This window comes from Mizuhopecten yessoensis, unplaced genomic scaffold, assembly GCF_002113885.1.
Source record: "Mizuhopecten yessoensis strain PY_sf001 unplaced genomic scaffold, ASM211388v2 scaffold3819, whole genome shotgun sequence".
Taxonomy (NCBI): domain Eukaryota; kingdom Metazoa; phylum Mollusca; class Bivalvia; order Pectinida; family Pectinidae; genus Mizuhopecten; species Mizuhopecten yessoensis.
In genome coordinates this window covers 720,529-746,412 of record NW_018405235.1, presented here as the reverse complement: position 1 = coordinate 746,412, position 25,884 = coordinate 720,529, and the positions used below count along the sequence as shown (strand labels likewise).

Below are 25,884 nucleotides of genomic sequence, written 5' to 3'. Positions count from 1 at the left end.
ATAAGCTGTATCAAAGTCTTGCTATAAACGTTTTGTTACTGTATAATGCGATTGAGATCTATGTCTTTTACTTCACAATGAGTATATTCTCATTTCATTATATAATATATAGTAATCGTTCTACCTTCATATTGAGGTTGTATGATTGACTTTGAAGTTTTGTTATTTCCTAGAAATTTGGTTAGATTAGTCTTTATTTGTATTATTTCATAAACAACTAAATTATGCTTCATAAGAGTCCGCTAAGTTACCTTAGGAAATCTTAAAAGTTTTCCCCAACTTATGACTATTTTTTGAATTTGTAATTATTATGTAGGGAATTGAATCTATTGCATATGTTCTCCGACATTGTACAAGATATTTGAAAAGTAATTATCTGTATGTATATTTCTGTACGCCCATATGCAATGTGCATTTGGTAATAAATTGAATTGAATTGAATTGATTGAAATTGAGAGAAAAAAATGTCTATAAAGCACAAAGCAAAAAGTAAAATCAGTCTTATTAGAAGGGTGGTCTGTCGACACAGGCTGTAATTAATAGAACACCATTTCACATGATGTTATAAACAGGCGGTGTTATAGGCGGGTTTTAAAGGTTATTATGACTATAACCTTATTATATTTGTAGACCTTCGACATTAACGGTTAGTGTAAATACTGCCCGTCAGCTACCGATGTTATTGGAGGTTATTCTCCCAACGAGACATTATTCCCCACGGAAGACAAGATTTGATTATTTTCCCGTTAAAAGATATATTAATCGCCCATTTCTTTAGGATTGTCTAGCGAGCTTACTGTTTAGAGCTTCGTATACGAGGAAGACGAAGCAACGAACTATTCTTCACTCAACCCTAATCTATCAACAATGGCAGAAAATCTGTCCAGTCTTTGCATGGTCAAGTCTATACATTGTTTTATGTATTGTAAATTCAGTGGTAAGTCTATAAGTGTATCAACGTGTTGTAACCCATATCAGTCCATATGCACTTCATTTGTTTTGAATACTGTATCAAAAAGTGCAATCACATGTTTGTGTACCAGTTTTTTCATGGTCAGTCTTTACATTGTATCGTTGTAATTTACATATTTGACATCGACATGTTTTGTCTATATGGTATCATATTACCACCACACAGCCATCTGTCCACTGGCTATCAGGTAAACCAATCTTGTGTATTCATTACATGAAAAATATTTAATCCTTCATGATTAAGGTATATGTTTGAATATGTGTACTTCTCTGCAATACATTCCTCAATAACTTTATCAGATGATCCAGGGATACGTTATTATCATGAAATGTTTCAAAATATCACATTGCAGGGTGGAACGGGCCGATGTATTTTCATTTCGGAACAATAGCCAGACATTCGATATCCCCTGATTCTATTGACTGATTGACTGGGTTAAAGATCTTTTGTACCGTGTATTTAACTCGAGACATCTGGCTCGGAGAGGTTCGCTACTTGGAGCGATCGTATCGAACGCACTCCAGACACCACGGAAAAATACCTTTAAATGGGGACAGAGGAGACTATGCAGTCAAGTGACTTAGTATGACGATCGTATCGGAAACTCCTAGGTAGCGATATGTCGTCCCAGGCTGATTTAACATAGGGAAAGAGAGAGTGAAGACGGACTATGGATTACTCAGCGATAAATGATACCCAAAACAACAAAACACAACGTCAGACAGTTTTACCAGACTAAGGGATGTTATGGACATGTGCTTCAAACAATGAATTCTTTTATCATTTTGGAAATAATTTGTTTCCTTTATCAAGGTAAGTATTTTTTTAACTGTTGAAATATGATGCCATTATCATATAATATTTGCTTGCTTTGTTATCAAGTGTGACATTCGACATTAACAGGAAAAAGTTAAAATGTACACTGTAGGCAGTTTTAGTTAACATACGATAACATGGTACTGTACGTGCCTGCTGATAGCTCTCTTCGTATTCTGTTTCCGTTTTGGAATTAATCTTTTTCTTTTATTAAGATAAGCATTTAGGAAAATGTTAAAATCGATGTCACCATCATATATTACAGTATTAGCATGTTGTTTTTATACATTTCGGCCTTTTTCGACCATCAAGAAAAAGGCAAAAACCCTCATTAATCCAAGTTGTCATTTTACATAAATTACCGTGGTACATTAAGCTGACAGCTCTTTTCTTGTTCTACTGTTGACCGCTTCAGAACATGAATAATTAATTTTCTCATTACAAGAAACTATTTAGCTCTAAAAAGGGGAAAAAGAGCGACCGTATTCTACTAATTGACGTTCATTCTTTTTGACAAATCAACACGAATATAAAAGTACATGGAGTCTAATACTGGGCTTTAAATGTTTGGATTTCAATCAAACAATGATTTAAATTAGAATATGTACAATATACACTATAAATTATGCTTGTTTTCTTGAAAATGGACAAAAATGGCTTTTTTGATCGAAAACGATAATAGTGGTGATACAGTGGATTCTTCGTCCAACTGGACTGGTTAATACAACTGTACAATGCAATTCCTTAAGTACACACACAGAAAGGCACGCTAACCTTCTTACACGGATAATAAACGTGATACAAACGAATCTATTATTTGATCGGCTTAATACCTTTCCTTTGGAATAAACCACATACCTTTCATTAAAGACTTTAACGGATTTTTTTTAAAATATTACGTTGATGCTTTTAATGTATTTATACCTATATATATCGAACAAAAAAAACCCAATAATATAAACATTCATATAACTCCTTTGTGCGAACATTGTTCTGATACCTTATTTGCAGCATATTTCCTGATGATATACAACGGTTTAAACACACTTGTATGTAAGATCATTGCATACGCTACACTAGTTTTCATGTATAGCCAATATTAACTAGATGTGGTGATCACAGTCTAACATGGATCGAGCGTAAAACGTAATTATTTCAGTATGATTTGTTGTTATGTATAAAGTCCAGACACACCAATTATATTGTGGATATTGTAACAACTGAAACTGAAGGTTGAACCGGCAATTGATTAGACATGGATCCTAGCAGGTTTTACTAGACCCAGCTATAACTGTATTGATAACGCGTATAAACATCTATGAGTCGACAGACAAACTGGTGTAATGCAAACCCTAATGAAATTAACTTATATTGACGATTTCCAGTGTAACAGAAATTATCTTAAAATGCATTTAAATTTAAATTACTGTACACAAACACAATTGATGGAAGTTATTTGTTTTTTGTACATGCCAGAAGGAAATTAATTGAATGACACCAAACTGTCTCTTCCTTGATAGATTTGTATTTTCAGCTAATGGCGCTCAATTATTTAGTCTAAGTTTCGCGATGTGTAACTGGCGATGCTTCAATGTCTCGCAATATTATAGAAAGACATTAATCTTTATTTATTTTTTAATCGAATGAGCAACAAGTTTTTGATTGGATAAATGTCTTTTGTTGGATAACCTCGCTATTTCTCGTATGTGGTATATACTGTTTTCTAGGTCGATATATTTTCGCTATAATATCAGTTTAGATTACGTCAATAGTGAATCAAACAAATAAAACTACATGTTCCATTCATAAAAAAAATAAACAAGTTTAGATATGGTACTATTTGTGTTGGACACACATGCTGGCACAAGACGACGGTTTCCATGGTTACTGTAGAGCTATTTTAAAACGTTCACAATGATATGTCACAACCTTGATATTGGTAAATGGCACATCACCCGGTCTCATAATTATGATTATGGGATAAGCAGAGGTGCTAAGAGAGACACCACCTGAACGAAAGAGGAGGTAGGAGAAAATAAATAATATTTTTTATAAGTTAGTTCTTCGATGGAGAAAGCCAAACAAAGTGCAAACTGTACTGCACCATATGACCATGTCATCTTTATAGGGATCATAAGTGGTACAAAATGTCTGAAGATTGAAGAAAACATGACTAAATTATTCTGAATCTTAGGTAGAATACAGCGGAGAAGGGAAGGGGACAGTAAAACCTTTCTACCGTTACATTTTCAACTTTTTGCGACAACGGATAATTTATTGTTAAATTCGTGTTGCATGTAAACCCAAATATATGACTTTATTATTTATTTTAAAAAAACAACAAAAAACATGTCGTAGTAAAGTAGAATATATCAATATTATATCAACTCTCGAGGACCGCCAGACTCAGTAACGCAAATCATGGACAACTCAAAACAAGTTTGAATTAAAGCGTTTTCAATGACATGAAATCTTGAACAAAATCTCCATTTATAGGGATGCAAAGGGATCGTCTAGAGAGGTGACACACACTTCTGAACTAAACACATCTTTCTAGAGTAAAACAGAACATGTACCGCAGAAAGGTAAAAGATAAAATAAAAACTCACAGATCAGGATAGTAGGAAACCTGAAGACAGGGTAGCAATACTATCAGATATTACAAGGTACCATCAGGTTTGGTGTCGGCAAAAGTAAGGTTATATTGTAGCTATCTTAAGGTGGTGGTGACGAAAATAACATTAAACATTGAAGCTAACAGGTCGTTGATTTAGCTGACAGTGTAATAACCAGTGTGGCGTTTCCGTTCGAGGATTGTGTAACAGAAACAATCTCCAGACAAACATTGGCAATGTAATTCTATATTTTGATTTTATTTTGATAACACTGAATGTAACACCGCGGTGGATTTGATTGAAGTATTTCGTTCGATTTAACGGAACATAGCACACACAATTCGGTTTGATATGAAAACTTGTTGATTTATTTTGACACGGGAATTCGAAGTATTGGTTGATAAACAAATCAGAAACCAACGAATTGTGTATATGATACTATTAACAGCACTGTTTTGAATTAGAAAGTTCACAAATAGTTACAACAAATACTAATATACTTGTACAACAATATTTATCATTGAAACGAACAATTGTGTTCACCTATTATCATCATGTGTTGATTTACTGATACAGAAGTCTTTTGTTCTGTACATACGCTATGTTTTCGTGAGTATAACAGAATCACAATTCGACCTTAATAAAACACCTGCTTTTAATCCTGTTACATAAGCGTCTCTACTGGTAGCTGTATTGTGTTAATCTACATAATCATGTGTTGATTGACTTATATATATTTGAAACACAATGAAGACAACATTGATATCATTTTCAACAAAGCATCGATTATGAAATATTGCTTTATCTTTAGACAACTACTTGGCTGTTGTACCGTTGTCATACTTTAAATAATACAATAAAACTTTGAATTTGTATGGTTTATACTTTGGTAAGCTCTCTTCAAAAACATTTTCCAATTTTAGACAAAATGTTCTTTGCTCATGATCTCTTCTTAATGCGATAGTTCTACTTTTCCCTGTCAAATGTCAAAACAATGTATCGATAAAACATGTTAGTATTTTGCTGTGATGCCAGTGAAAAAATTACAGTTGGTCTCCAGTCCATGTGCTGTTTAATGCAGCACTGAATTCTCTCATACATTTCATGTTCTCGGGCTAAACTGAGTCTGTCAGTTAAATACATGTTTTTTCGGTTCCGTTAAACTTCACACGTAAGCTAGAGGATATTACACGTGGTTGTAAACTTTGGACATTTTCCGATTCTTCAAGTCCTTTGTTTGACGACTTTTATGATATACAAGCATGTAAGATATCGATTCTCGTCCCAATAATAGATAAGTGCTCCATTATGGTTAGTGGGATGCTATCCTGCAGGAATACCTCACGATAACAAGGATCGGCAGAGAAACAAAAACACAAAATAGAAAACCGCAGAGATAAAGTTAGAGAAATGACACGGACACTTGCACAAGATCAGTTAAAATTTCAGTGAACTGGTAAAAGATAAAGAAACTTCGGTTTACGTGTTTAACAAGAACTGGTCCATTTAACAAGGATATAAAACTGTCGCTAACGCACGGAGATATCCGAGAAACTCTCGTTTAATACAATAGTATACATCATCAAACTAACAACTAATCTACACAACCGGCACCTTCACCAGTCGTCAATCCTAGATGGGTTTTTATATATTTGTCAATTTTACCATGCGTTATAAACTTTCGAACGCTCTGTACAACACACGTCAAAAAGATTACAGTTTTACACATAACGTATACAATAACTCGTCAAAGTCCCTTATACAGCAGCTACATATAGACATACTGCAGGCTGGGAAGGTTCTTCATTGAAATACAAATTATTACTTTTCCTATATGTGGTCAAAAACCACTTTACCGTATTATTAATATGTCCGTAGCATGTAAGATAGAATTAAAACAGTCCATAGTATTACCAGGTGTGGCTAAATATTTTATTTATAATAATATATATTATCTACTTGTAATCAGATATGTTCATGAAGATCGTCTGAATCGTCGATATGGGTTGTTTTTCTGTCCTTCCCTGGTATGCTTGACATAGCAATGATTTGCTATACATAATATAGCCAAACATTTGTTTTAAAGAGTACACGTGACAACTATAATAACTATATATAACTAATATGAACTTGGTCCTCAATAAACATATTTTAATTAACAGAGCCTGCACACGATACAAATGAACTTTTTTACAACAAGAAAGAATCATTTGACCTATTGACCTTCGGCCCTAACCAAAATATTAGTGAATATGTTCGTATGTAGGATGTATACTGATCCTATGCACGCGAAAACACGAACGACGTTTGTACTTTTAAAGGTTTATCTGGCTAACCTACCTTAAATTATGTATGGACGGAATGTTTAAGGAAAAGTCAAGAAACGCCGTATGTTGTATGCGAGTAAATGACTGGCGGAGCATTGATTTAGCAGGAGTTTTTTTCAATTGCTTTTCTTTTTTCTTTACGTCCTCAGAAGATAATGCACTGAACGGACAGGACAAAGCACAACAAGTGATACAATGTTACCGTACTTGTGATTGTGATCGGGTTAAGTCAGACAGTGATTAAAAGTATCACATTGAAAACACTTTTTTTCAATATCCCAATGGAAACCGAAATGTCACTTGTTCACGCTGTCTACGGTTTTGCCATTGTGAACTTTTTGTTTATCTAATCTTATTTTTTTCTCGAATCAAACGTAAACACAAACAGATTATACGATATAAAGAGGTTACAGTTTTCATACATTCTAAAAATGGCATTGTTATTGGAATCGTTCCCTGTTCAATAATACTTTTTCTCCTTCCATAAAAGAAAAACAACCATGATGCTGAAACAGAGAAAACATGTCAAAATAAGGGACTCAGCGGTTATAAGGATATCTGATACTTTGTGCATGTACGAAAATACAATTTGAAAAAACCTCGGTGTTAACAATACGTATGTGTTAGTGTATAGGTTTGAGCCTCATACTTGACAAGTATAGTATGTTTGAAACCTTGCAGTAGCAGGGTAAGGTATCCCCTTTGACATTTTTAGTATAATAACAGGCCAGAGTCTAGCCTCTATCAACATATTCTGGTGTGGCTGGGAAGTTCCTGATCGCAATCTCGAACCATTTTCCATAGATTCTCTGGGGCCTTTGTTTTTGAAAGCGTTAGGAAAACCTTTCTATAATGATAGGTGTTGCCCTATCAGCCCTGGATGTGCACCTTGCGCCGATAAGATTTTTTGAGACTATCAGAATCGATAGTTGGGCGTCCGTAGCTTCTATATGTAACTACAAAGAAGGTATACTTTTATAGGCATGTATGGTAAGCTTCATACAGCATAGGTTGGATTTAGTCAGGGTAGGCTTAACGTGACCTTATAGAGGTATGTATGGCAAGCTTTGTACAGCATTGGTCTGGATTTAGTCAGGGTAGGCTTTACGTGACCTTATATAGGTATGTATGGTAAGCTTCGTACAGCACTGGTCTGGATTTAGTCAGGGTAGGCTTTACGTGACCTTATAGAGGTATGTATAGTAAGCTTCGTACAGCACTGGTCTGGATTTATTCAGGGTAGGCTTTACGTAACCTTATATAGGTATGTATGGTAAGCTTCGTACAGCATAGGTCTGGATTTAGTCAGGGTAGGCTTAACGTGACCTTATAGAGGTATGTATGGTAAGCTTCGTACAGCACTGGTCTGGATTTATTCAGGGTAGGCTTAACGTGACCTTATATAGGTATGTATGGCAAGCTGTCGTACAGCATAGGTCTGGATTTAGTCAGGGTAGGCTTAACGTGACCTTATAGGGGTATGTATGGTAAACTTCGTACAGCACAGGTCTGGATTTAGTCAGGGTAGGTTAACGTAACCTTATAGAGGTATGTATGGTAAGCTTCGTACAGCATAGGTCTGGATTAAGTCAGGGTAGGCTAAACGTGACCTTATAGAGGTATGTATGGTAAGCTTCGTACAGCATAGGTCTGGATTTATTCAGGGTAGGCTTAACGTGACCTTATAGAGGTATGTATGGTAAGCTTCGTACATCATAGGTCTGGATTTAATCATGGTAGGCTTAACGTGACCTTATATAGGTATGTACGGTAAGCTTCGTACAGCATAGGTCTGGATTTATTCAGGGTAGGCTTAACGTTACCTTATATAGGTATGTATGGTAAGCCTCGTACAGCATAGGTCTGGATTTATTCAGGGTAGGCTTAACGTGACCTTATATAGGTATGTATGGTAAGCTTCGTACAGCACATGTCTGGATTTAGTCAGGGTAGGCTAAACGTGACCTTATATAGTTATGCATGGTAAGCTTCGTACAGCACTGGTCTGGATTTAGTCAGGGTAGGCTTAACGTGACCTTATATAGTTATGTATGGTAAGCTTCGTACAGCACAGGTCTGGATTTAGTCAGGGTAGGCTAAACGTGACCTTATAGAGGTATGTATGGTAAGCTTCGTACAGCATAGGTCTGGATTTATTCAGGGTAGGCTTAACGTGACCTTATAGAGGTATGTATGGTAAGCTTCGTACATCATAGGTCTGGATTTAATCATGGTAGGCTTAACGTGACCTTATATAGGTATGTACGGTAAGCTTCGTACAGCATAGGTCTGGATTTATTCAGGGTAGGCTTAACGTGACCTTATATAGGTATGTATGGTAAGCCTCGTACAGCATAGGTCTGGATTTATTCAGGGTAGGCTTAACGTGACCTTATATAGGTATGTATGGTAAGCTTCGTACAGCACATGTCTGGATTTAGTCAGGGTAGGCTTAACGTGACCTTATATAGTTATGTATGGTAAGCTTCGTACAGCACAGGTCTGGATTTAGTCAGGGTAGGCTAAACGTGACCTTATAGAGGTATGTATGGTAAGCTTCGTACAGCATAGGTCTGGATTTATTCAGGGTAGGCTTAACGTGACCTTATAGAGGTATGTATGGTAAGCTTCGTACAGCATAGGTCTGGATTTATTCAGGGTAGGCTTAACGTGACCTTATAGAGGTATGTATGGTAAGCTTCGTACAGCATAGGTCTGGATTTATTCAGGGTAGGCTTAACGTGACCTTATAGAGGTATGTATGGTAAGCTTCGTACAGCATAGGTCTGGATTTATTCAGGGTAGGCTTAACGTGACCTTATAGAGGTATGTATGGTAAGCTTCGTACAGCATAGGTCTGGATTTATTCAGGGTAGGCTTAACGTGACCTTATAGAGGTATGTATGGTAAGCTTCGTACAGCATAGGTCTGGATTTATTCAGGGTAGGCTTAACGTGACCTTATAGAGGTATGTATGGTAAGCTTCGTACAGCATAGGTCTGGATTTATTCAGGGTAGGCTTAACGTGACCTTATAGAGGTATGTATGGTAAGCTTCGTACAGCATAGGTCTGGATTTATTCAGGGTAGGCTTAACGTGACCTTATAGAGGTATGTATGGTAAGCTTCGTACATCATAGGTCTGGATTTAATCATGGTAGGCTTAACGTGACCTTATATAGGTATGTACGGTAAGCTTCGTACAGCATAGGTCTGGATTTATTCAGGGTAGGCTTAACGTTACCTTATATAGGTATGTATGGTAAGCCTCGTACAGCATAGGTCTGGATTTATTCAGGGTAGGCTTAACGTGACCTTATATAGTTATGTATGGTAAGCTTCGTACAGCACATGTCTGGATTTAGTCAGGGTAGGCTAAACGTGACCTTATATAGTTATGCATGGTAAGCTTCGTACAGCACTGGTCTGGATTTATTCAGGGTAGGCTTAACGTAACCTTATAAAGGTATGTATGGATTTAGTCAGGGTAGGCTTAACGTGACCTTATTACACCCTGAATCATAAAGATTGTCATTAGAAGTAGAAACGACATATGTACGTAAACTTCCATTGTCATTGACGATACAAAAATGATACCTGGCCTAGATTACTGGTTAGTTTTGCTCAGCATTTATTACGGAATAATGGCGAAGAGTGTAGCTCAGTTTTGTTTGGCAGCTTTTTTATAGTACCTACAATGTATCTGGAATGGTAAGTATGACATTACAAAGTAACACTCTTATTATAAAACAGAACGTATCATAATTAAGGTTGGTGAACTGATTCAAGAATATCATGAATAAATGAAGTTTTGTTGTTAGTTTCAATTGTAAGAACAATAAACATGACAAAGTCTCGTCTAGAACTAAATACCTTAACACAAATGTCAACACAATGATGTGAAAGGTACTCAGAATTCACGGAACTTAATAAATATTTGATGATAACGGTAATTTGGTACAATAGAAGTGTTCTCTGCTACATGATTATCCCAATTATCTCGCATCGAGATTAACCAGGTCTCCCATGACAACGGGTAATCCCCGAGGGAGCTATGTTGTGTCTTCCAGCGTTAATAATGCCATTTGACTTATGTTATCCGCAGTAATTAGGTAAATCGCTTTGGTCACACAGAACCGCTTGGGCATCGCCTAAGATGATTTGATGAATGATAGTGAGAGTAATGCAGCGACAAGTGGAAAGCAACGTATTACATCAAAACAAACATGTAAAGTATAAATATACATTTTGTAAGAGTTTCATCAAAAATGAAAATAGCACACGAAATGATGTAATCAATATGATAAAAAGCAGTTGATAAATATGATGAGGACCACTGTACAATGCATTCACGAGCATTTCCTTCACATTGATATAAATTATATTAAAAACTAAATAGGTATTTCATTTTTACAAAAGGTATGGTTGATAGATATAAAAAGCTGCATTCCTTGAAACACATGTATATATTTTATTGACAAGGACGCACAATTTCCAAACAAGGTATTCTATCATTGGCTGTATTGTTCTGCTTTGTAACATTTGCATCTGGTTGGTATACATATGTACTGTGATTTCGTATAAATGATGCGAAAAAAAGATGAAAAATAAAATATCTTTATAAAGAACAATATCCTCGCTTAAAATCGATACAAAATGTATACCCTATTGTCAATACATAACATCGCAAAAGTGGCAACTGTTTAGACATCTAAAGAAAGCCGCGGAGGAGACCATAAGCGCTGAGAGGGTAAGCATGTGCATCAAATGTTGCACTTATCAAGACGTTCCAAGGAGCGTGCGTGGTTCAGCAATGTTTTCAGGCTTAGTAAACACGTCTTTATTCATTGTCGAAATTCCAATTCTTGTCTTTACACATAGAAGATACAGCATTCCCAAACATTTGTCAGATGTTTCTTCCGTTTGACGAGTGACATCAACTCTTACGGTATGACAACTTACAAATACCGTGAATGCTAGCTTATTTTGAACAAAAGCAGTAATTAAAATATTATTGTGCAATCTTTCGGAAACACCTGTTTTCTTGAGTGAGTTGTTTTCAACAGTTTGGTGTCGATACACCGATCATTTGCTCTCGTCGTTTGACAAAGGACAGACCTTTTCGAAAGCTTGCATAGTAAGTTTTCAATACCAAACTGGTGAATCTCATTCCGATAGTTGTACTTATTGTGATCATATTATTGATACGTGTGTTTGTGATTTGATTTTCAATTAAAAATTGATTTCTTAGGAAGTCAATAATTATACAATATTTGAAACAATAGACTTCAATAGGGAATGATATGGAAACTATCATTTGTTTTATGTAATTGTAAAGCGGCGGTGACAGAAGCAGTATCCGTACACTACTCACTTGTTTTGTTCACAGACAGATAGGAGAAGTTCAACTCAAGTAAAAGGAAGGAAGAACACTGAAATTATATTAAAAAGTAACTTGTATAGGATACGTCGCATGTTATAATTGAATTAGCTGAGAGTGTGCAAAGAAGTACATGGATTGATTTTCATGATTTTATGTTATTGGAGATACTCAAAAAGATTTATATATTTTTGTGAAAAATATTGATTTCAATTGAAATATCAGACACAATTTGTCTTGTCAAATAATCTGAACTTACATGTTGTCTTGCTAGAAAATACGAATTTGCCAAGACTTCAAACTTAAATGATAATAGGACGACAAGTGTCTGAAATAACACCTACTGGAGAAAATCGTTGCTCATGGCAGTCATGCTCAACTTCTGCTAAAATGTCGAGACTCGTCTGTCTAAAACATAGATGACTGTTTCCTTGTTCAACGGGTTCTCGGGAAGTACTGTTATTTGTCTGTCACGACTGGTTTGGTGGCAATTGATCACACTTCGACTAGCAAAGCCACGTGGTGATGTTAGGTACACAGTGGTAATTACCCGTAAGTGGTTTCGACAGAATGATTGTTATACCATCAAACACATAGCAAAGTGCCATTGTTATATAGCAGGGGACTAAACATCACAAAAGTGCATCTGTTATTCCAAGGACAACCTGTTGCAATTATAATTATACTCAATAAATATGCGAATACAGATAACAGTAAGACATCGATATCATGTCCCTCGCTTCGTTGGCCACATCGCTTACTGCCAAAGTATTTAATGTACTTTTTAAGTAGAATTTATATAAATATAAACTTATATAAAAGGAAATTTGTTTTGGAAACAGAAATATTTATTTCATGGTCCATTTTTCATTTTCTAAGGAATTATTTTATGTTTCCCTCCATTTATCCCAAAGCCCCTTTATAACGCCATTTTTCCTTTGACAAATGATGGCAGTATACCGAGATGTTACCTACATACAAGTCAGTGGAAACATTTCAATACTACTGTGATCCAGAATCAATATGTTTTTGTTACTAATCCCATAAGTCATTAGCATTCTTTAAATTAAGGTTACCCTTTCCACTGCAGGAAAAACACTAGATAATTCCATTGTAGTATTTCGCACATACAGTTCCTCCTCGTAATTATGTTTTGGGTGTAAATGGGCCAGTGAATTAACGCTGATCAGGGTGTACAGTTAGAGCAATTGCGTTCATCACCTCAAAACTGAGATACATTTACATCGAAATCAAATAATAAGGAAGGGTAATACAGTACATTTAGTACTGATATGTTCTATGTACATACATGTTTAACACACTTACTTCATCGTATGTATCAATTGGCATATATCAATGTATAATACTGTACAATTATATTTATATTTTGTGATGGTTAAAATATTATGTATGTAAATACATTCAAGGATTTAAAGTTGTACTTCTTCTAATCATGCGATTGTCCTTATTAAACCTCATTGTTCGTATTTATTCTTAATGTATCGCAAGAAAGAATGTGCAATTCTTATACGGGTATTGTGTCCACTGTATATCGTCAGTTTAGGCATATGTTTATATATTTGCTTAATTGTCACTTTCGTTGTTGTGCCCTGTGACGTATAGATGACCACACATAGTTACCAAGTGCAATCCAAGATACAGCAGCTCTTTTATTTCAGTGTCCGTTAGGTTGAAGTCCTTGTGGTATGGTTTAGCGAAGAACATTCGAATTTTGTTTTCGTTGCCTAGTCCTGATAATGTCACAAACATAGTAGGTGGACATTTATTTTCAACTAAGTACCAATATGTATCTTTTAGTAACTTGGTCAACGTATATGACGTAACAATGTGGCTAAGCATATCTTGGTACTCCAGTCCACACCTGTCACATATGCGTGTTGTCCTCTGTGGTATACATGTGACCACGGCTGTCACAAGTTTGACTGCGCTGAGATCATTTGCAGACTGGGCCATACTTAGTAAAATATATGGATGTTTGTATGTAGCATGGATTTCCCGGAAGCGAGAAAATTCTATATCCGACTCCATCCTCTTTTTAAGTTCGCGGTCTTCTTTTAAGCGTACAGCCCTTTTCACTAAAATTTTCCACGCTCCTTTGGAAGGAAATGTACCTGTTTCTAAATATGAATATAAATGATGTTCCATATGATAGTGTTGTAATATTTTGGTTATATCTGATATAAAACCTCGATGTTCGAAGAGTTCTCCTTTACATACAAATGTGTATAGTCTCCTGATGAAAATTTGCTTAGCTTGAGTATGTATCGGTAGGCATATTAGAACTCTGTGGAAATTAAGCTTCCTTATGGCTATGTCTTATCGTACCAAACATGCTTTCAGCCATATCTGATCTGGTCATTTTATTCAGTTCTATGATGCGTTTCGTAGCGTAGTGCTGCAGTTGATTTGTACGTTTCACGTCAGTGTCAAATTGGACCATAATTCGCATCCGTAGAGAGCGGTAGGAATAACAACAGTTTTGTATAGTTTTGCCAATGTCATAGTGTTCAAATTAGTGAAATCTGTTCTTATTCCTGTTAACGAATGTATGGCGTTTTCCCCTTTCCGGTATCCTTTTTCAACCTTGTTTGCTGATTTTAATTTATTGTTCACTGGTATCCCTACATGTATGTATTCACTTTGCACAGTTATATGTTCATTGTTTATCATACATTCCAGGTCTCTTTGGTGGTTTACTTTTCTCCAAATACTAGAATAGCACACTTGCTGTTGTTAAAGGTGAATCGCCAGGATTTTGAATAATTGGCTGCTACTTCTAGCATGTTAGATAGTGTCCGCGGACTTGTAGCAATTAGAGACATGTCATCCGCTAGAGTTGGACTACCGCTGTGCAGGTCTATCACGGTAGCACCACATTTCAAGTCTTCTATCTGCTTTAGTACTTCGTTGTTGTAAACAAGGTATAAAAATCCAGAGAGGATCCCGCCTTGCCTTACCCCGCGCTTTACATGGTACCATTTTGAGCGAACTGAATTTACAAGAGCACAGGTTTTGATATCAGTGTACGATGCTTCGATGACATCTTTTAGCGATCCTGTTATTCCAATGATTTCTAATTTGCCTAAAAGAGCATCATGCCAGACGGTGTCAAACGCTTTCCTTGTGTCTAGAAACGCGTCATGTACTTTGCTGTGGAGTTCTAGATTTGCAGCGATCGTTTCATGTAGGGTAAATGATGTCGTGATGCTGGTGAGTCCACTTTGGAAACCCTGCTGTTGCTTGTTTGGGAAGGGCGTTTCCGGTATGGCACACCACACTTTAATCCTTTCGTAAAACACTTTTTCCAATAACTTGTACATAACGGGAAGTAATGATACTGGTCTGTAACTGTTCGGGTTTTTACGTGATTTATTGTTCCCTTTATAAATTGGGATTGTGATTCCAAGTTTCCATGTTTTGGGCACGTATCCTTGTATTTTAATCGCATTAAAGAGACGTTATACCATACAAATAAGTTGTCTACCTCCGTAACGAATGTGTTCGTTATACAACTCGTTAATGCCAGGTGCTTTCTTAAAGTTCAACTTTCGGATCGCTGATTCCACTTCTTCGAACGTAAATGGGCAACCAAATATAGGGTGTTCCTGTATGCTGCTTTTTGAATTAGGTATGCTGTCGCTGTTAGTATCGGCGTTGCTGTATATATCTTCAAAATATGATGCAAAAATATCCGCAATTTCTCGTGGGCCTCGCGCTGTGATACCTTCGTACTCTAACTCATTACATACATTTGGCCTCTTATTCTTTAGTTTTGCGATTAGTCTCCAGAATTGTCTCTCATCGTAGTCTGCGGTTCTCTCTAGTTCCCTATCGCATTTATCCATATAGTCGTTAATCGCGTTGTTATGTATTGTTCTGAATGACGATTTCGCTTCTTTGTATTGTTTGTAGGTCGAATGTTCTCGCCCTCTAGGTTTTCCAGCAGAAATCCACTCTTTCCTTTTGCTCCGTGCAAGTTTATGGGCATTCCTGGCATCTATAGTAAAGTCAGGTTTTATTTTAGAATTGAATTTCTTCTGCTATAGGACTATAGACAGAGTCAATATTTCTGTGAACGCTTCAATGTCATAATTAGTGTTTATTTCCATCATTTCCATTTCCGACAGTTTGTGATGTAGTCTTAGTTGGTAGGCTATTATATGGTATATATCTGTGTTTTGCCAGGATATGTTGGGATGATTATGCTGTTCTGTATCGCTGTCGTCGTTCTCATACATTGGAATTGATAAACCACATGCGATAGGTAAATGATTAGACGATATGTCGCTATCTGCTGTTGAGAATACTGTGAAGTCATGCATACTTGGTGATTCCTTATTTGCGAAAATATAGTCAAGTGTCGTCTTGCATTTTTTAAATGTGTAGCTATAACCATATGCGTCGTGATCGAAATTTGCTGCGCGTAATGAATTTAAGTCAACAAATGTCTTAAGTGTGTCCGATTTCATTTTACTTATGTAGCTCAGTGGGATCTCGTTTATGCGCGCAATAAAGTCACCCGCTAAGATAACTTCTCCTATAGACGAATAATAGCAGTTAAGATCCGTCAGCTTTTCTAGAACTTCTGCGTATTGTTTGACGTCGTTGTCGCTAGGCATATACACAGCTAATATATACGTTTGTGCTCCGCCTCCTTTCGTGAACACAAGTCCTACTATTCTGTCGCAATCAATGTGTTCTATAACTTGTACGTAGAGTACCCACCGTCGTTTCACTAGTATAGCTACGCCTCCTGATCCGTGCGTAGTACGAAAAATGCCCGCCTTCGCAAAAGGGAGAGCGAAATACTTATGATCAATAGAGTCAAAAAATGATAGAGCTCGTTCTTGTGTTCGGTGATAATTACGAAGTCGTCATGTCGTTGATTAAATAAATTGTCTACGCATAATGCTGACGACATTATCCCTCGCACAATCTGGAATCAAGATGGGTACATATACAATGTTTTAATTCACGTATTTCTCTGGTGTGTTGCTGTCTCAAATGTTTTAATTCCCGTATTTCTCTGGTGTGCTGCTGTCTCAAATGTTTTACTTCACGTATTTCTCTGGTGTGTTGCTGCCACAAATGTTTTAATTCACGTATTTCTCTGGTGTGCAGCTGTCTCAAATGTTTTACTTCACGTATTTCTCTGGTGTGTTGCTGTCTCAAATGTTTTAATTCACGTATTTCTCTGGTGTGCTGCTGTCTCAAATGTTTTACTTCACGTATTTCTCTGGTGTGTTGCTGTCACAAATGTTTTAATTCACGTATTTCTCTGGTGTGTTGCTGTCTCAAATGATAATACTCAAATGGGTACCACGTTATTTTGAGCGTTGATGGGTGGATCATAATATTTTCTATCGACTCGGTAACTCGATTACATTTTGCATTACTTGCAAAGCAACGCGATTGTTTTATCATGTATATTTTTGAAATTAGTTGAATTCCTAAGAACAACAGTATGAGTAGGAAATATACCGTTCATTTTGAGACATTGCCAATAGTTTTTACTCAAATAAGACCCAATCGAAACATTAAGACTCTATCACATTTTCTAGTTGTATACAGATGTGTACGGTTACCGACTACTGGGTAGCATGTTCAATTTGAATTGATGTAAAAGTCTGCAGAATTGTGTGTATGTTTGTTAATATAAGCGGATCATATTAGTTTTAATTATGGTGAAAATATCAAATGTCATTGATTCATAGTATACCTTAATATTAAAAGTGTGCAAAAACATTGAGATTTGCGTAGGAAACACATGGTTTACTGCATTTTTAATGTAATTACGGCTCAAAATATGATATCTTTGATATCAAAGCGTAAAGGAAGAGTCATGATTATTTAGAAATCACCTAAAGACCAGAAACAGTTGATGATCTGCATTAAATTGATCATTATAACATTAAGGATGAAGTGTAAAATTTAAGAATATTATTTGAGTTTTATATTTCCAAGGCCAGGATAATACAGCGCGAGAGAAGTGCTGACTGTCACCCTAAGGAGAATGTTTGGTAAAAACCTTCAGCCGACTAGTAAGCAGTGTTCAGTTGAACGAATATTGTAAATATCAAAATGAGACATACATAGAATTAAGCTATGCTTATAATTTCCCATAGAACCTATTATGTACACAGCATGAAAAGCCACAAAACTAAGTGACTGATGGCGAGGCAAGGAATTTTATTCATGTGTATTTCCATGCGTCAAATTACACTAGTTTATTTGATTATTGGCAGAACAGACTTTCCCCTGGCAGTGGAAAGTTCTATAGCCGAGAAAAGTTTTCTTTGTTGTGAGGATAACAGACGAATTAAGATCAAATACTAGGAGCCTCCAGGAAATTATAATCAACAGGTCTGTAGGCTTATTTAGTGTAATTACCTAAGAGACCACTTATTAATGGATTAAAGTATAAACATGTTTGTTGCAGACGCAGATTCAATATTAAGAAAATTGATAGTAAAACATACGATGCTCTATCGTGGAATTGAATGGTAACAACACACGGCAATATGCGTGTTATTATTGTGTTGATTTTAAGCCAATATGATGGTACTGCTCGCGTTCATTATATTATACAGAAAATGTTCACATGCCTTTAATGAAATCATATCGGAGAACGATCCACAAAAGAAAGATAAATTCTTGCTTTGGAATGCCATGTTGTGATACTTTATTTTATTTAACAGTTCATCATATGATTTAAACGCGTTCAATAATTTATTCCGTCTTAATTAAGCGCTTTCTAGTTCGCAGACAAAAACCCCGACTAAAAAATAATTAATTCTAACATAAGTATATAAGTGCCAGCAGTAAACATCCATGGATGTTGCATCCCTATCCGAGTCAGCAACAAGTAGTTCCTACATATGTTTTACCTCTAACAGAGTAATTGACAAGTAACTGCAGATGTTTTACCTCTAACCGAGTAATTGACAAGTAACTACAGATCTTTAATCTCTAACTGAGTAATTGACAAGTAACTGCAGATGTTTTATCTTTAACCGAGTAATTGACAAGTAACTGCAGATGTTTAACCTCTAACCGAGTAATTGACAAGTAACTGCAGATGTTTTACCTCTAACCGAGTAATTGACAAGTTACTGTTTTACCTCTAACCGAGTAATTGACAAGAAACTGCAGATGTTTTATCTTTAACCGAGTAATTGACAAGTAACCGCAGATGTTTAATCTCCAACCGAGTAATTGACAAGTAACTGCAGATGTTTTACCTCTAACCGAGTAATTGACAAGTAACTGCATATGTTTTACCTCTAACCGAGTAATTCACAAGTAACTGCATATGTTTTACCTCTAACCGAGTAATTGACAAGAAACTGCAGATGTTTAACCTCTAACCGAGTAATTGACAAGTAACTGCAGATGTTTAATCTCTTACCGAGTAATTGACAAGTAACTGCAGATGTTTTACCTCTAACCGAGTAATTCACAAATAACTGCATGTTTTACCTCTAACCGAGTAATTGACAAGAAAATGCAGATGTTTTACCTCTAACCGAATAATTGACAAGTAACTGCAGATGTTTATTCTCTAACCGAATAATTGACAAGTAACTGCAGATGTTTAATCTCCAACCGAGTAATTGACAAGTAACTGCATATGTTTTACCTCTAACCGAGTAATTGACAAGAAACTGCAGATGTTTAACCTCTAACCGAGTAATTGACAAGTAACTGCAGATGTTTTACCTCTAACCGAGTAATTGACAAGTAACTGTTTTATCTTTAACCGAGTAATTGACAAGTAACTGTTTTATCTTTAACCGAGTGAGTAATAATTAACTGCATATGTTTAACATATTAAAACGTGGCTGTTTATCAATGTAGCTATACAGTAATGAGGAATGACATCGAAGAGAAATCATTTGGAATAATTCGTTTTGTACTTTTCTTATACAATGCATTTCGATTCAGTGCCTGACTATAGTGTTTTAAAGAACAGGTCGCCATGTCCTTGATAATTCAAATTCTTTTCCAGCATCGCCGTCCATGAAACTGAAGATATCAGGATTATATTGCAGGTCCCATCTATGTTTCGAATTATATATTCCGAGGCTCCATTGATAATTTGAAATATATATCCAAGAGCCCCTTTGATAAATTAAATATATATAGTCCTAAACCCCTGAATAGCTGACATGCTAAGTATTTCGAAATACATTTAATGAGAAAAAGAAAAGATTCATAAATTCTTTCATTTTTCCTTGCGTGAGCTTGCCATGTCTTCTATTTGTTGTGTTAGTGTTGAAATTCAATCCTTTAACAAAAACATACAATAGGTAAATTGTAAGTATTACACACATCAGCAACGATATCGGTACTATCCTAAACTGCAACTCGAGCACCAAGTGCAATATAGTGTATTGGCATTGCTATGTGTTTACTTTTGATTATCTTAGCATCACATAACAAACACACTTTGTATACGTGTACTCATGCAGCCACTGCATTGGCGGACACACTGGTTAATCAATCAATACGGGCTACATATAGAAAGGCACATTGTCTTTTTGTACGATTTGACGGAATTTGATTAAAAATTGGTTTACGAAATATGCATTGAAAACGACATCCACGTATTATGGCTGATAACATGCACGCTGAAAACTATTCCAATCCGACTTGATTGAGTCTCGGCGTGATACGTGAACCTGACATGTATTGGACATGTCGCTTTCAGTATATTGCATCTTCATTATATGAATTGCAACACAAAAGTACGCCCACTCCCTAGACAGATGGTGACGCAATACGGACCTGAAAGCAACTGATGAAGGGTCATTGTCGGTGTGTGGAGAATATTGTTTAGTGCCAACGTAAAGAGGATTCAGAAACAGAGCAATATTACCCTTTTCCAATTATGCTCTCCTTTTTATAATTAAACATTCTTCCACTTAGTTCCTTGTACATAAACATCAGCACCTGCACTGTAGTTTCTATTGTTTAAGATTAACAATGGAGATACTTTAGTACTAACGTCACTAGAAATGACCAGTTATTATATCAGAGATATGAAACAAGAATTCATTGGCACGATCTAGATGACAGGTTTCCAGTTATTGTTGTACAACGGTGATGAATTGGAGAATACATTCATAAGTTTAGGATTTGTGAATTAGACTACTCTGTAATTGCGTTAACCTGCTCCTTCATGTCTATAGAAATATCACATTATACACCTATTCCTTATCAATGGGACATCCTGAAAAAACTTTGGCATATCTCATCTGGTTTAGAGCTAGCACCTAACCCAGAGAATCTCCAAAACTGAAGATTTCTTTCCGTTAAGCATGCTGATCCCTTTGACAATACACAAGACATCTGTAACTTAAATAAGACTTGACAAAGCATACACTGTAGTATATATACTTTTAAAAAGTATGCTGTGGTAAATTAATTAACAAGACGGCGGACAATTCAAATAGAACTGGAACAGCACTAGTTGTCAAAGTTACAATGATGTCATTGTGTACATATAGGATTACTGTCTCGGCAAAGTGTTTTGTGTGAACGTTCAATGGCGGGTTGTCATGGAAACACAACTTAAGATGTTTGGACACATTTTGCTTATTTCATTAGATAAGAACGACAAAATTGATACCAGACGGTAGGCCTTAAAGTCTTGTTCAACCCTGGCTTTTTTTAACAGAGATTGAACATAAGCCTTCTTGAAACACAGTGTAACCTTTCATGCACTCACTGACTTGTTTATTATTGAGATAATCAAAGTAAGCAAAATGCAGGGGATAATTAAATATAGAGGCACAAAATTCATTGTAATAGAATATTCAAAAATATTTCCATTAACCTGTAAAATATTTTTGGTTTTAGTTTACAAATTTAAGTTTAGTTGAAGACAGTGTGTTATGTGAATTAAAAGTGCACATACGACGAACATTTTTGAAAACCTAATTGGAAGGATTTTGATCCAGACAAGGTATGGAAATTTCTTGTATCAGAGACATTGCAAAACATAATGTGTTTCTTAGACCTCATTTAAAAGTGAAACGGACCTAAACATTGCCAAACATATCGCAGCAGTCATATGTTTTGTTTCTAATGACGATTATCAAGTTAAAAAGTAAAATGTTATCGTATGCAGATTTGGTTTTAACTTTTGGTATATCCCATTTGTCAAGTATATACTACCTCCCATTAAGCTCAGTTTATTTTCAGTATCAACACAGGACACTGTGCATGTAAAAGGACATAGTACTCCCATCTCACTTTTGTTGTATTCTTAAAATTAATTCATTTCCTTATTCATCATTTATTTGAGGAGTTTCCTAAAAGTACGCTTTTAATGTCTAATGAACATTTGTTCTTTTAATGATGTTCAAGCTTGTTGCCGTCGAATTGATTCTGTGTAAAATAACACTTTAATGATCGAAAACATTGCAGCAATTATCGTAATCAGAAAAAAGTAACAGCATTTGTTCAATCACCTCTTGATATTCGTTTTTTAACGTTTAACGCTGATTTCAGTAGAGTGATTTTAAAGTTTTTGGGGTTTTGCTCCCACTATAAAACTGTCCCTTCTGTTTTCCAGTGTCGCTTACAGTGGGAGAGGCCAAGGGTCATAGGTCACTAGGGAGCTGGGGGGAGTGGTCAGCCTGGTCAAAATGTTCAGTGACCTGCGGTTACGGTACGTCCAGTCGGCACAAGGAATGGCGTCAGCCGGACAAAAAGGACAAATTCCCCTTCTATGACATCATAGAGTGCTGGTCAGCTGTCGAGTGCCCAGGTATGGTTATCGAGAAACTATTGCGTTAGCAATTCGTTACTGTGTAAGGAAATAATAGAATAGTATTGATATGTTAAGAGACAAGCTGTAATGTAAGAAGACAGTCAATACAAACACATATCAAATACAATAATCGTTAGCTGTGTGAAGCAATGCCTATGTATCAGTTAAAACTCTTTCATAGCTGTGATCAGAAACAACACCATCAAAATAATTACTCTCAACGTTACAGTAGGCACTTTAGAAATAGTTCACTCGATCCATTGTCATTGTTCAACCTAATCGGAGTAAATATTATAATCCCATATATTCTATATAACGTCAACGAAATTATGTACACTGACATTTTTGTAGAAGTTTTGCGGATATTATCATTTACAGATTATTGATAACGGTGTCAGAGTGACCGACGAACGTAACGTACACACATGTGATTGTACCTTTACAATAAGACATTAAGTCATAGATACAGTTGGCAAGAATGAATTAAAATACAACAAAAATCTGTTTGACATATAATGCTTGTGATAATTGAAAAAAATGTATCTTAACACACACATTAATCAAAACAAAATTATAAGTACATCATTCACTTGTTTTGTCACGTGATCAGTCCACGGTCGTTGGAGCATATGGCAGGAGTGGACGGTGTGTCCAGTCATGTGTAACGGTGGGGTACAGAGGAGGGAGAGACATTGTAACGAACCTGGACCCAAATTCGGCGGGAATAAGTGTTATGGTGCAAAATGGGAAGGAAAAGAGTGCGGAATGCAGAAATGTCCAGGTAGAGTATTATTATAGTGCCCTTATTTCGATATTTATTTTATCGATTTGCAGTAATTGGAGCAATATACATAAGCATGTTATAATAAGTTTTACATAAAGATATTCATAAAGTGTAGTATAATATATTCATTAGAAATAATGATGCAACTAAAATAATTTACAACATCAATGTTGCAAGTATGAAACATCATAGTATAGGTATCCAAGTGTTAAAACCATTCTTGACAACAACAGCGATACAGTCTTGTGGTACACTGGTACGAACAGGTAGCTTTAACAAACTATGGAGATAGTCGGTTGTAGAAATAAACCTTGTCGTGATTATAACTCATAGACGAGAAACTCAATTTCGTATTTTTCAATTATTGCTCTTTAGGTCGAGTGTAAGAGTTGGAAGGAAAATTAAATATATATATATATATATATATATAAAACCCGTTTTCATGTGCGTCTGTTTGAGAATTAATATGCGATGTTGCAAAATGTCTTACAAAGTCAATGGGATTAACTGTATGTGTCACTCATAACTCATAACATACTTCATCAAAATGGCGCTAGATTATATCTAAATATTTTTGTATCAATATTGATTATACCTATTTTAACCAAATTTATGCGTTCTATAAAATATATTACAATTTTTAGAATGATGATTATATGTATTTAATCTAACTTTATGTTTTAAAGTCACAATATTTTATCATAGCCAGATTCATCCTTTTAGGAACAGAAGAAACACGAGATTAGTTTACACGCACATACCAAGTTTCAATACACTAAGCAGAGATTCTTATTTAATTACAATGCCAGATTTGACTTACCCTTTCTTGATACTTACGATTTTAGCTTTGAATGTACAGCTCTGTGTTGTATGTTAAGTGTATTGATAGCCGACCTGTGACAAAAGCATTATTTCTGATTGTTCTAGAATTCTAGAACTGCTATTTTATGTTTTAACAGGATATTCATTTTGGTGTTGGAGGACACAAAAGATAAAAATTTAGTGGGTTTTTTCAAAAGCTGTATATTTCAGCATTTTAAATCTCATGAACTTGGAAACCTGCTTCCCTAATGGATATTGGAATGTTTCAATACAATTACAAGTTTATTTCTTGTAGAAATCTACGTAGTAGTCTGCCTTCTTTTACAGTCATTCCCGCCAATTTTACAATGGCTTCATGTGACCACACGTCATTTATCTGCGACAGCCGACGTCACTGTGTGCCTGGAGGCCAGCGTTGTGACGGTATCCTACAATGTCACGACGGGTCAGACGAACGGAAGTGCTTCAGTTATGTCTTTAGATGGAACGGTCAGTGACAAACATTAAAAATATATGTTTGTATTGGTAACATTCTACTCACTCTCAGATTTGCAAGAAATAACCTTTGGCGATATCACAAACGTAGTATCGTTAGATATTACAATTAAATGAACGTGAATTTCACAAACCTTAATGTTTAGCAGGTTTATGTTCATCGGCGTGCTATATATGATATATATGTCATCCGTACACAGGCATGTTTTGAAATTTCAGTGACATTGGGATACATTAAAGAAACATATTATAGTATAGCCTTCTCTTTTCCAGGAGTTCAATCATCAGGCGACGTTCTGATGGGCAATGCTCAACTTCTGACATTCTCACTTGCTATGGTCTTCGTTGTGATTTCTCAACCTACATGACAGAACGATACAAGAATAAACTATTTGAGGAAGATATGTCCCTTTAATTAAAAAGTGGTATGCAGCCTGTGGTGTTATCACGGTCCTTAACTCACATTAAACCGTAATATAGACAGTACATACTGGCGGATGGGATTAATGGATGTGATTGACGGTGCCTCTCCGAGCTCAAACCAACGAAGTAGCATGTTATGCAGTGGATGCTACGTTTTAATGGTGAGACGAGGGAGATACTGTTGTATATATATGACATATATGCATTTGTTTAAAGACGTTGTATCTTGATTGTTTTGTTTTCAAAATACAACATCCAAATCAGATAATTGGTATAAAACATTTTATCATTGTCTCTTAACTGTGTGTTTTACTTCTTGGAGTACTTTTTTAAGAATGAGACAGAACTTTCCCCATGATGAAATTACCAAAGTTAGTTTGTGCACAGAAGGATGTGGACACTACTAGTAGTGTATGGGACTGTTTCTGTGGTGTTTAAGCCCTTAATTCAGC

The 25,884-nt window shown here is 35.8% G+C and overlaps 1 protein-coding gene across 1 annotated transcript; it reads left to right on the top strand.

The window, feature by feature from the left end:
• The first annotated feature begins 1,377 nt into the window (after window positions 1–1,377).
• LOC110448055 (thrombospondin-1-like) lies at window positions 1,378–25,595 on the top strand. Its single transcript, XM_021494087.1, has 5 exons — window positions 1,378–1,786; window positions 22,711–22,905; window positions 23,519–23,689; window positions 24,842–25,003; window positions 25,283–25,595. The coding sequence occupies exons 1-5, from the start codon at window positions 1,663–1,665 to the stop codon at window positions 25,375–25,377; spliced, it is 747 nt and encodes a 248-aa protein (XP_021349762.1). The 5' UTR covers window positions 1,378–1,662; the 3' UTR covers window positions 25,378–25,595.
• The last annotated feature ends 289 nt before the right edge of the window (window positions 25,596–25,884 follow it).